Source organism: Haliotis rufescens, unplaced genomic scaffold (genome assembly GCF_023055435.1).
Source record: "Haliotis rufescens isolate VD_foot unplaced genomic scaffold, xgHalRufe1.0.p SCAF_72, whole genome shotgun sequence".
In the NCBI taxonomy this organism is placed as follows: Eukaryota; Metazoa; Mollusca; class Gastropoda; order Lepetellida; family Haliotidae; genus Haliotis; species Haliotis rufescens.
The window spans coordinates 396,638-410,011 of NW_025964364.1; the positions used below are offsets into that span (position 1 = coordinate 396,638).

The 13,374-nt window shown below is 50.7% G+C and overlaps 1 protein-coding gene across 2 annotated transcripts in view; it reads left to right on the forward strand.

Annotated features, from left to right (window-relative positions):
* LOC124125389 (proton-coupled folate transporter-like) overlaps positions 1–13,374 on the forward strand; it is a 35,275-nt gene that overhangs the window by 14,643 nt on the left and 7,258 nt on the right. For both annotated transcript variants that reach the window (XR_007219230.1, XM_048388526.1), the window contains exon 3: positions 8,289–8,445. Coding sequence is in view for 1 of the 2 variants with exons in the window: in XM_048388526.1 (XP_048244483.1) it covers positions 8,289–8,445 (157 nt within the window). In the remaining variant the exon portion in view is untranslated. The remainder of the gene's footprint in view (positions 1–8,288; positions 8,446–13,374) is intronic.

The following is a 13,374-nucleotide window of genomic DNA, read 5'->3' on the forward strand; positions in this document are numbered from 1 at the left end:
TATAGTCATGGGAAATATGAGAGATGTCATACTAGGACTGCCTAATAAGATCGATAATCGGAGTTATCGTTGATGTGAAGAAATATTAACGATTACTGATATAAAAAATGTGTCATCAATAATAACTTACATGAACTATTGTGATGAAATAAAGTTTAGATAAGCAAAACAGACTTCTTTCTTAATTGTCATCACCCCGACTCACCTGTCTGTCACACCTGTCAGCTGGGCAGATCACTGGGGTCAAGTCATCCCCCAGACTCACCTGTCTGTCACACCTGTCAGCTGGGCAGATCACTGGGGTCAAGTCATCCCCCAGACTCACCTGTCTGTCACACCTGTCAGCTGGGCAGATCACTGGGGTCAAGTCATCCTACAGACTCATCTGTCTGTCACACCTGTCAGCTGGGCAGATCACTGGGGTCAAGTCATCCCCCAGACTCACCTGTCTGTCACACCTGTCAGCTGGGCAGATCACTGGGGTCAAGTCATCCCCCAGACTCACCTGTCTGTCACACCTGTCAGCTGGGCAGATCACTGGGGTCAAGTCATCCTACAGACTCATCTGTCTGTCACACCTGTCAGCTGGGCAGATCACTGGGGTCAAGTCATCCCCCCGACTCACCTGTCTGTCACACCTGTCAGCTGGGCAGATCACTGGGGTCAAGTCATCCCCCTGACTCACCTGTCTGTCACACCTGTCAGCTGGGCAGATCACTGTGGTCAAGTCATCCCCCAGACTCACCTGTCTGTCACACCTGTCAGCTGGGCAGATCACTGGGGTCAAGTCATCCCCCAGACTCACCTGTCTGTCACACCTGTCAGCTGGGCAGATCACTGGGGTCAAGTCATCCCCCAGACTCACCTGTCTGTCACACCTGTCAGCTGGGCAGATCACTGGGGTCAAGTTATCCTACAGACTCACCTGTCTGTCACACCTGTCAGCTGGGCAGATCACTGGGGTCAAGTCATCCCCCAGACTCACCTGTCTGTCACACCTTTCAGCTGGGCAGATCACTGGGGTCAAGTCATCCTACAGACTCACCTGTCTGTCACACCTGTCAGCTGGACAGATCACTGGGGTCAAGTCATCCCCCAGACTCACCTGTCTGTCACACCTGTCAGCTGGGCAGATCACTGGGGTCAAGTCATCCCCCAGACTCACCTGTCAGCTGGGCAGGTGATTGGGGCCAAGCCATCCCCCAGACTCACCTGTCTGTCACACCTGTCAGCTGGGCAGATCACTGGGGTCAAGTCATCCCCCAGACTCACCTGTCTGTCACACCTGTCAGCTGGGCAGATCACTGGGGTCAAGTCATCCCCCAGACTCACCTGTCTGTCACACCTGTCAGCTGGGCAGATCACTGGGGTCAAGTCATCCCCCAGACTCACCTGTCTGTCACACCTGTCAGCTGGGCAGATCACTGGGGTCAAGTCATCCCCCAGACTCACCTGTCTGTCACACCTGTCAGCTGGGCAGATCACTGGGGTCAAGTCATCCTACAGACTCATCTGTCTGTCACACCTGTCAGCTGGGCAGATCACTGGGGTCAAGTCATCCCCCAGACTCACCTGTCTGTCACACCTGTCAGCTGGGCAGATCACTGGGGTCAAGTCATCCCCCAGACTCACCTGTCTGTCACACCTGTCAGCTAGGCAGATCACTGGGGTCAAGTCATCCCCCCGACTCACCTGTCTGTCACACCTGTCAGCTGGGCAGATCACTGGGGTCAAGTCATCCCCCCGACTCACCTGTCTGTCACACCTGTCAGCTGGGCAGATCACTGGGGTCAAGTCATCCCCCAGACTCACCTGTCTGTCACACCTGTCAGCTGGGCAGATCACTGGGGTCAAGTCATCCCCCTGACTCACCTGTCTGTCACACCTGTCAGCTGGGCAGATCACTGGGGTCAAGTCATCCCCCCGACTCACCTGTCTGTCACACCTGTCAGCTGGGCAGATCACTGGGGTCAAGTCATCCCCCAGACTCACCTGTCTGTCACACCTGTCAGCTGGGCAGATCACTGGGGTCAAGTCATCCCCCTGACTCACCTGTCTGTCACACCTGTCAGCTGGGCAGATCACTGGGGTCAAGTCATCCCCCAGACTCACCTGTCTGTCACACCTGTCAGCTGGGCAGATCACTGGGGTCAAGTCATCCTACAGACTCACCTGTCTGTCACACCTGTCAGCTGGGCAGATCACTGGGGTCAAGTCATCCCCCAGACTCACCTGTCTGTCACACCTGTCAGCTGGGCAGATCACTGGGGTCAAGTCATCCCCCAGACTCACCTGTCTGTCACACCTGTCAGCTGGGCAGATCACTGGGGTCAAGTCATCCTACAGACTCACCTGTCTGTCACACCTGTCAGCTGGGCAGATCACTGGGGTCAAGTCATCCCCCAGACTCACCTGTCTGTCACACCTGTCAGCTGGGCAGATCACTGGGGTCAAGTCATCCTACAGACTCATCTGTCTGTCACACCTGTCAGCTGGGCAGATCACTGGGGTCAAGTCATCCCCCCAGACTCACCTGTCTGTCACACCTGTCAGCTGGGCAGATCACTGGGGTCAAGTCATCCTACAGACTCACCTGTCTGTCACACCTGTCAGCTGGGCAGATCACTGGGGTCAAGTCATCCCCCAGACTCACCTGTCTGTCACACCTGTCAGCTGGGCAGATCACTGGGGTCAAGTCATCCCCCAGACTCACCTGTCAGCTGGGCAGGTGATTGGGGCCAAGCCATCCCCCAGACTCACCTGTCTGTCACATCTGTCAGCTGGGCAGATCACTGGGGTCAAGTCATCCCCCAGACTCACCTGTCTGTCACACCTGTCAGCTGGGCAGTTCACTGGGGTCAAGTCATCCCCCAGACTCACCTGTCAGCTGGGCAGGTGATTGGGGCCAAGCCATCCCCCAGACTCACCTGTCTGTCACATCTGTCAGCTGGACAGATCACTGGGGTCAAGTCATCCTACAGACTCACCTGTCTGTCACACCTGTCAGCTGGGCAGATCACTGGGGTCAAGTCATCCTACAGACTCACCTGTCTGTCACACCTGTCAGCTGGGCAGATCACTGGGGTCAAGTCATCCCCCAGACTCACCTGTCAGCTGGGCAGATGATTGGGGCCAAGCCATCCCCCAGACTCACCTGTCTGTCACACCTGTCAGCTGGGCAGATCACTGGGGTCAAGTCATCCCCCCGACTCACCTGTCTGTCACACCTGTCAGCTGGGCAGATCACTGGGGTCAAGTCATCCCCCCGACTCACCTGTCTGTCACACCTGTCAGCTGGGCAGTTCACTGTGGTCAAGTCATCCTACAGACTCACCTGTCTGTCACACCTGTCAGCTGGGCAGATCACTGGGGTTAAGTCATCCCCCCGACTCACCTGTCTGACACACCTGTCAGCTGGGCAGTTCACTGTGGTTTAGTCATCCCCCAGACTCACCTGTCTGTCACACCTGTCAGCTGGGCAGATCACTGGGGTAAAGTCATCCTACAGACTCACCTGTCTGTCACACCTGTCAGCTGGGCAGTTCACTGTGGTTAAGTCATCCTACAGACTCACCTGTCTGTCACACCTGTCAGCTGGGCAGTTCACTGTGGTTAAGTCATCCCCCAGACTCACCTGTCTGTCACACCTGTCAGCTGGGCAGTTCACTGTGGTTAAGTCATCCTACAGACTCACCTGTCTGTCACACCTGTCAGCTGGGCAGTTCACTGTGGTTAAGTCATCCCCCAGACTCACCTGTCTGTCACACCTGTCAGCTGGGCAGTTCACTGTGGTTAAGTCATCCCCCAGACTCACCTGTCTGTCACACCTGTCAGCTGGGCAGGTCACTGGGGTTAAGTCATCCCCCAGACTCACCTGTCTGTCACACCTGTCAGCTGGGCAGTTCACTGTGGTTAAGTCATCCCCCAGACTCACCTGTCTGTCACACCTGTCAGCTGGGCAGTTCACTGTGGTTAAGTCATCCCCCAGACTCACCTGTCTGTCACACCTGTCAGCTGGGCAGATCACTGGGGTAAAGTCATCCTACAGACTCACCTGTCTGTCACACCTGTCAGCTGGGCAGTTCACTGTGGTTAAGTCATCCTACAGACTCACCTGTCTGTCACACCTGTCAGCTGGGCAGTTCACTGTGGTTAAGTCATCCCCCAGACTCACCTGTCTGTCACACCTGTCAGCTGGGCAGTTCACTGTGGTTAAGTCATCCTACAGACTCACCTGTCTGTCACACCTGTCAGCTGGGCAGTTCACTGTGGTTAAGTCATCCCCCAGACTCACCTGTCTGTCACACCTGTCAGCTGGGCAGTTCACTGTGGTTAAGTCATCCCCCAGACTCACCTGTCTGTCACACCTGTCAGCTGGGCAGGTCACTGGGGTTAAGTCATCCCCCAGACTCACCTGTCTGTCACACCTGTCAGCTGGGCAGTTCACTGTGGTTAAGTCATCCCCCAGACTCACCTGTCTGTCACACCTGTCAGCTGGGCAGTTCACTGTGGTTAAGTCATCCCCCAGACTCACCTGTCTGTCACACCTGTCAGCTGGGCAGTTCACTGTGGTTAAGTCATCCCCCAGACTCACCTGTCTGTCACACCTGTCAGCTGGGCAGTTCACTGTGGTTAAGTCATCCTACAGACTCACCTGTCTGTCACACCTGTCAGCTGGGCAGTTCACTGTGGTTAAGTCATCCCCCAGACTCACCTGTCTGTCACACCTGTCAGCTGGGCAGTTCACTGTGGTTAAGTCATCCCCCAGACTCACCTGTCTGTCACACCTGTCAGCTGGGCAGGTCACTGGGGTTAAGTCATCCTACAGACTCACAAGACAGCCATGTTGTCCGAGTCACCGGCACACAGAGGCTCAGCTGTTAGATCTGACAAGTCTACATCATCATAGAGTCACCTTCAACAACATGTGGTTTTGTTAGGCTTGTACAGTACTGGCATTTGCAATGATGAAGGCTTGCTAAATACAATGCCTATTTCTAATATAGGATATTTACCTTACCAGAACACACTTGCGTGATATCCTGTATTGTCAACATTGAGGCAAACAAGCCATGAGCTACAGATGCAGTACGGTCAAGATGACGGCAATCAGCTGATTACATTGTAACTGTCTGTTCATCAATAGTAGACTGACCACCTCCATGGTCAAGTGGTAGAACGTCAGCTCGGAGAGTGGAAGGACTGGAGTTTCATCCCCGGCCGGGTCAACCAAAAAAAATTTCAAAGATGGTACTTGATGTTACCCTGCCTGGCTCGGCATTAAGGGGATAAAACAAGGACTGTTCGGTTGGAGTATACTGTGTATGAGTGGGGTATTCATGTTAAACACATACACAAACACACACACGTGCATGCACGTCGTCATGGGCGGATACAGCTTTTTTGAAAAGGAGGGGTGCACAATTAAGGTCTATTTATTGTCTTTGGTGGTAATTTATACAGAGTAAAGATTTTTTTCGAAATGGTTGCTATATAAGTGCAATAATCTTGGACACAACGTTAAACCCCATTTCACCTCACCTCAATAGTCGACTCTCAGCACAAAAATGACATTTGACTTGACTCTGTGTTGCCTGCGTGACAATCTGTGACAGCTTAACAGGAAGTTAGCAGCTGTGCAACATGTACCGTCACACCTCAAGGCATGACTGCACTTCCCTCTCTACAATGACTATCTGCTCTGCCCGCCCCTCCCTCCCCGGCTTACACTGGGGGCATGATGACATTGTCACACATGACTGCACTTCCCTCTCTACAATGACTATCTGTTCTGCCCGCCCCTCCCTCCCCGGCTCACACTGGGGGCATGATGACATTGTCACACATGACTGCACTTCCCTCTCTACAATGACTATCTGTTCTGCCCGCCCCTCCCTCCCCGGCTCACACTGGGGGCATGATGACATTGTCACACATGACTGCACTTCCCTCTCTACAATGACTATCTGTTCTGCCCGCCCCTCCCTCCCCGGCTTACACTGGGGGCATGATGACATTGTCACACATGACTGCACTTCCCTCTCTACAATGACTATCTGCTCTGCCCGCCCCTCCCTCCCCGGCTCACACTGGGGGCATGATGACATTGTCACACATGACTGCACTTCCCTCTCTACAATGACTATCTGTTCTGCCCGCCCCTCCCTCCCCGGCTTACACTGGGGGCATGATGACATTGTCACACATGACTGCACTTCCCTCTCTACAATGACTATCTGCTCTGCCCGCCCCTCCCTCCCCGGCTTACACTGGGGGCATGATGACATTGTCACACATGACTGCACTTCCCTCTCTACAATGACTATCTGTTCTGCCCGCCCCTCCCTCCCGGCTTACACTGGGGGCATGATGACATTGTCACACATGACTGCACTTCCCTCTCTACAATGACTATCTGCTCTGCCCGCCCCTCCCTCCCCGGCTTACACTGGGGTCATGATGACATTGTCACACATGACTGCACTTCCCTCTCTACAATGACTATCTGCTCTGCCCGCCCCTCCCTCCCCGGCTTACACTGGGGGCATGATGACATTGTCACACATGACTGCACTTCCCTCTCTACAATGACTATCTGCTCTGCCCGCCCCTCCCTCCCCGGCTTACACTGGGGGCATGATGACATTGTCACACATGACTGCACTTCCCTCTCTACAATGACTATCTGCTCTGCCCGCCCCTCCCTCCCCGGCTTACACTGGGGGCATGATGACATTGTCACACATGACTGCACTTCCCTCTCTACAATGACTATCTGTTCTGCCCGCCCCGCCCTCCCCGGCTTACACTGGGGGCATGATGACATTGTCACACATGACTGCACTTCCCTCTCTACAATGACTATCTGCTCTGCCCACCCCTCCCTCCCTCCCCGGCTTACACTGGGGGCATGATGACATTGTCACACATGACTGCACTTCCCTCTCTACAATGACTATCTGTTCTGCCCGCCCCTCCCTCCCCGGCTTACACTGGGGGCATGATGACATTGTCACACATGACTGCACTTCCCTCTCTACAATGACTATCTGCTCTGCCCACCCCTCCCTCCCTCCCCGGCTTACACTGGGGGCATGATGACATTGTCACACATGACTGCACTTCCCTCTCTACAATGACTATCTGCTCTGCCCACCCCTCCCTCCCTCCCCGGCTTACACTGGGGGCATGATGACATTGTCACACAGGTCCTTTGATTCAGGACAACGTGACAGCGTGACAGCGTGACAACGTGACAATGTGAGGCAGGTACAGGACCAGAATGGGATTGCTTCTGAATGGGCCCCTCCTTGACACAGACATTGTTATTGTCAATCATGTCAATTGCCGAAGATGGAAAGCAACTGTTTTGGTTATATCTCAAATGTCCACAAAGCAACCTATGCATAAATATGTCACCACTCACCAGTGGCGGAAAATATGTTGATTAGTTTTGGGACTTTCTTGCACATTTGCTCGAAGTTACTTCTCTGATATTTTTCGAAAAATGATCGATACTCAGAGATTATCAATCTCTGTGATCTATATCGATAGCCAGCACTACTGTTAAGTGTTTAGGGAGCGGGTATAGGTGGGATTCATGACCATAGTCATTTCTTGTTGTCTTGCGATGTCACGCACAGGGAGAGTTTCACAGACACACAACAACATTACAGCGTGTCTCTGACACTATGTGGACTCTATAATAACTAATGCAGGGCAATGTCAGTAGAACTTCCTCATGCTGAGTCAGTGTATCTTAAACAGTAGCTGACGGGTGATTAAAACAAGGTGCCTCTTTCACAGTGCCAGGTTTGCACACAACAACAGCTTCCTGGCGAGGGAGATGCACCCAGACGCAGAAGTTAAAGCTATTGTTCATTTAGTTTTAAAGGATTTACAGGGATTGGTATGAAACAGGTTTTCAAGTTAAAATACAAGTGGGTAAAAATAATGTAAATACCTAAATATTGTGGCTTCCCAATGAGAATCAAACCCGTGGGTAAAACACCCAAATAACCAAAAGATTATCTTGAGTTTAGCACATTGCTCCAACTTTAGGGTATAACTCAAATACAGCTCAAAACAGCATTCAGCCAACTCCCTTTTCCTGCTTGCTCATTTGGTCCGTTTATTCTTCATGATTTTATTTCTTGTTATTACCGTGGTAACAGGTTAACACTGTATAAATGATTTTGTTCAGGAAAATCAAAATCATTGGTCCTTTAAAGATATTTTCATTTATGTTGCTCTGTTTTGATCGTGACTAACATCGGCTCTTGTTGCAGGGTCGCTGTTTGCTGTGATGCATTGTGGGGAGAGTATAATTTACTTCCTGGCTCCGTTCACCTTCACGGCAATCTACGCTTCTTCGCTGCACTATTTTGGTGGCTTCGTCTTCATCGTGTCTATCATCCTGCTGTGTCTGCCTACAGGATTCACGATGTAAGTACATCATCTTCCTGTGTCTGCCGATAGGGTTCACAGTGTAAGTACATCATCTTGCTGTGTCTGCCGATGGGGTTCACAGTGTAAGTACATCATCTTCCTGTGTCTGCCGATGGGGTTCACAGTGTAAGTACATCATCTTCCTGTGTCTGCCGATGGGGTTCACGATATAAGTACATCATCTTCCTGTGTCTGCCGATGGGGTTCACAGTGTAAGTACATCATCTTACTGTGTCTGCCGATGGGGTTCACAGTGTAAGTACATCATCTTGGTGTGTCTGCCGATAGGGTTCACGATATAAGTACATCATCTTCCTGTGTCTGCCGATGGGGTTCACAGTGTAAGTACATCATCTTGCTGTGTCTGCCGATGGGGTTCACAGTGTAAGTACATCATCTTGCTGTGTCTGCCGATGGGGTTCACGATGTAAGTACATCATCTTGCTGTGTCTGCCGATGGGGTTCACAGTGTAAGTACATCATCTTGCTGTGTCTGCCGATGGGGTTCACAGTGTAAGTACATCATCTTGGTGTGTCTGCCGATGGGGTTCACGATATAAGTACATCATCTTCCTGTGTCTGCCGATGGGGTTCACAGTGTAAGTACATCATCTTGGTGTGTCTGCCGATGGGGTTCACAGTGTAAGTACATCATCTTGGTGTGTCTGCCGATGGGGTTCACAGTGTAAGTACATCATCTTGCTGAGTCTGCCGATGGGGTTCACGATGTAAGTACATCATCTTCCTGTGTCTGCCGATGGGGTTCACAGTGTAAGTACATCATCTTGGTGTGTCTGCCGATGGGGTTCACAGTGTAAGTACATCATCTTGCTGTGTCTGCCGATGGGGTTCACAGTGTAAGTACATCATCTTGCTGTGTCTGCCGATGGGGTTCACGATGTAAGTACATCATCTTGCTGTGTCTGCCGATGGGGTTCACGATGTAAGTACATCATCTTGGTGTGTCTGCCGATGGGGTTCACAGTGTAAGTACATCATCTTGCTGTGTCTGCCGATGGGGTTCACGATGTAAGTACATCATCTTCCTGTGTCTGCCGATGGGGTTCACAGTGTAAGTACATCATCTTGGTGTGTCTGCCGATGGGGTTCACAGTGTAAGTACATCATCTTCCTGTGTCTGCCGATGGGGTTCACAATGTAAGTACATCATCTTGCTGTGTCTGCCGATGGGGTTCACAGTGTAAGTACATCATCTTGCTTTGTCTGCCGATGGGGTTCACAGTGTAAGTACATCATCTTGCTGTGTCTGCCGATGGGGTTCACAGTGTAAGTACATCATCTTGCTGTGTCTGCCGATGGGGTTCACGATATAAGTACATCATCTTGCTGTGTCTGCCGATGGGGTTCACGATGTAAGTACATCATCTTGGTGTGTCTGCCGATGGGGTTCACAGTGTAAGTACATCATCTTGCTGTGTCTGCCGATGGGGTTCACAGTGTAAGTACATCATCTTGCTGTGTCTGCCGATAGGGTTCACAATGTAAGTACATCATCTTGCTGTGTCTGCCGATAGGGTTCACAGTGTAAGTACATCATCTTGCTGTGTCTGCCGATAGGGTTCACAATGTAAGTACATCATCTTGCTGTGTCTGCCGATGGGGTTCACAGTGTAAGTACATCATCTTGCTGTGTCTGCCGATGGGGTTCACAGTGTAAGTACATCATCTTGCTGTGTCTGCCGATGGGGTTCACAGTGTAAGTACATCATCTTGATGTGTCTGCCGATGGGGTTCACGATGTAAGTACATCATCTTCCTGTGTCTGCCGATGGGGTTCACAGTGTAAGTACATCATCTTGATGTGTCTGCCCATGGGGTTCACGATATAAGTACATCATCTTCCTGTGTCTGCCGATGGGGTTCACAGTGTAAGTACATCAAATTGCTGTGTCTGCCGATGGGGTTCACGATGTAAGTACATCATCTTGCTGTGTCTGCCAACGGGATTCACAGTGTAAGTACATCATGTTGCTGTGTCTGCCGATGGGGTTCACGATATAAGTACATCATCTTGCTGTGTCTGCCGATGGGGTTCACAATGTAAGTACATCATCTTCCTGTGTCTGCCGATGGGGTTCACAGTGTAAGTACATCATCTTCCTGTGTCTGCCGATAGGGTTCACGATATAAGTACATCATCTTCCTGTGTCTGCCGATGGGGTTCACAGTGTAAGTACATCATCTTGATGTGTCTGCCGATGGGGTTCACAGTGTAAGTACATCATCTTGCTGTGTCTGCCGATGGGGTTCACAGTGTAAGTACATCATCTTGCTGTGTCTGCCGATGGGGTTCACAATGTAAGTACATCATCTTCCTGTGTCTGCAGATGGGGTTCACAATGTAAGTACATCATCTTCCTGTGTCTGCCGATGGGGTTCACAGTGTAAGTACATCATCTTGATGTGTCTGCCGATGGGGTTCACAGTGTAAGTACATCATCTTGCTGTGTCTGCCGATGGGGTTCACAGTGTAAGTACATCATCTTGCTGTGTCTGCCGATGGGGTTCACAATGTAAGTACATCATCTTGCTGTGTCTGCCGATGGGGTTCACAGTGTAAGTACATCATTTTGCTGTGTCTGCCGATGGGGTTCACAGTGTAAGTACATCATCTTGCTGTGTCTGCCGATGGGGTTCACGATGTAAGTACATCATCTTCCTGTGTCTGCCGATGGGGTTCACAGTGCAAGTACATCATCTTCCTGTGTCTGCCGATAGGGTTCACGATGTAAGTACATCATCTTGCTGTGTCTGCCGATGGGGTTCACACTGTAAGTACATCATCTTGCTGTGTCTGCCGATGGGGTTCACAGTGTAAGTACATCATCTTGCTGTGTCTGCCGATGGGGTTCACAGTGTAAGTACATCATCTTGCTGTGTCTGCCGATGGGGTTCACAGTGTAAGTACATCATCTTGCTGTGTCTGCCGATGGGGTTCACAGTGTAAGTACATCATCTTCCTGTGTCTGCCGATGGGGTTCACAGTGTAAGTACATCATCTTGCTGTGTCTGCCGATGGGGTTCACAGTGTAAGTACATCATCTTGCTGTGTCTGCCGATGGGGTTCACAGTGTAAGTACATCATCTTGCTGTGTCTGCCGATGGGGTTCACAGTGTAAGTACATCATCTTGCTGTGTCTGCCGATGGGGTTCACAGTGTAAGTACATCATCTTCCTGTGTCTGCCGATGGGGTTCACAGTGTAAGTACATCATCTTCCTGTGTCTGCCGATGGGGTTCACAGTGTAAGTACATCATCTTGCTGTGTCTGCCGATGGGATTCACGATGTAAGTACATCATCTTGCTGTGTCTGCCGATGGGGTTCACAGTGTAAGTACATCATCTTGCTGTGTCTGCCGATGGGGTTCACGATGTAAGTACATCATCTTGCTGTGTCTGCCGATGGGGTTCACAATGTAAGTACATCATCTTGCTGTGTCTGCCGATGGGGTTCACAGTGTAAGTACATCATCTTGGTGTGTCTGCCGATGGGGTTCACAGTGTAAGTACATCATCTTGGTGTGTCTGCCGATGGGGTTCACAGTGTAAGTACATCATCTTGCTGTGTCTGCCGATAGGGTTCACAGTGTAAGTACATCATCTTCCTGTGTCTGCCGATGGGGTTCACAATGTAAGTACATCATCTTGGTGTGTCTGCCGATGGGGTTCACAGTGTAAGTACATCATCTTGGTGTGTCTGCCGATGGGGTTCACAGTGTAAGTACATCATCTTCCTGTGTCTGCCGATGGGGTTCACAATGTAAGTACATCATCTTCCTGTGTCTGCCGATGGGGTTCACGATGTAAGTACATCATCTTCCTGTGTCTGCCGATGGGGTTCACAGTGTAAGTACATCATCTTGCTGTGTCTGCCGATAGGGTTCACAATGTAAGTACATCATCTTGGTGTGTCTGCCGATGGGGTTCACAGTGTAAGTACATCATCTTGCTGTGTCTGCCGATGGGGTTCACAGTGTAAGTACATCATCTTGCTGTGTCTGCCGATAGGGTTCACAATGTAAGTACATCATCTTGGTGTGTCTGCCGATGGGGTTCACAGTGTAAGTACATCATCTTACTGTGTCTGCCGATGGGGTTCACAGTGTAAGTACATCATCTTGCTGTGTCTGCCGATAGGGTTCACAGTGTAAGTACATCATCTTCCTGTGTCTGCCGATGGGGTTCACAATGTAAGTACATCATCTTGGTGTGTCTGCCGATGGGGTTCACAGTGTAAGTACATCATCTTGGTGTGTCTGCCGATGGGGTTCACAGTGTAAGTACATCATCTTCCTGTGTCTGCCGATGGGGTTCACAATGTAAGTACATCATCTTCCTGTGTCTGCCGATGGGGTTCACGATGTAAGTACATCATCTTCCTGTGTCTGCCGATGGGGTTCACAGTGTAAGTACATCATCTTGCTGTGTCTGCCGATAGGGTTCACAATGTAAGTACATCATCTTGGTGTGTCTGCCGATGGGGTTCACAGTGTAAGTACATCATCTTGCTGTGTCTGCCGATGGGGTTCACAGTGTAAGTACATCATCTTGCTGTGTCTGCCGATAGGGTTCACAATGTAAGTACATCATCTTGGTGTGTCTGCCGATGGGGTTCACAGTGTAAGTACATCATCTTACTGTGTCTGCCGATGGGGTTCACAGTGTAAGTACATCATCTTGCTGTGTCTGCCGATGGGGTTCACAGTGTAAGTACATCATCTTCCTGTGTCTGCAGATGGGGTTCACAATGTAAGTACATCATCTTGGTGTGTCTGCCGATGGGGTTCACAGTGTAAGTACATCATCTTGGTGTGTCTGCCGATGGGGTTCACAGTGTAAGTACATCATCTTCCTGTGTCTGCCGATGGGGTTCACAATGTAAGTACATCATCTTGCTGTGTCTGC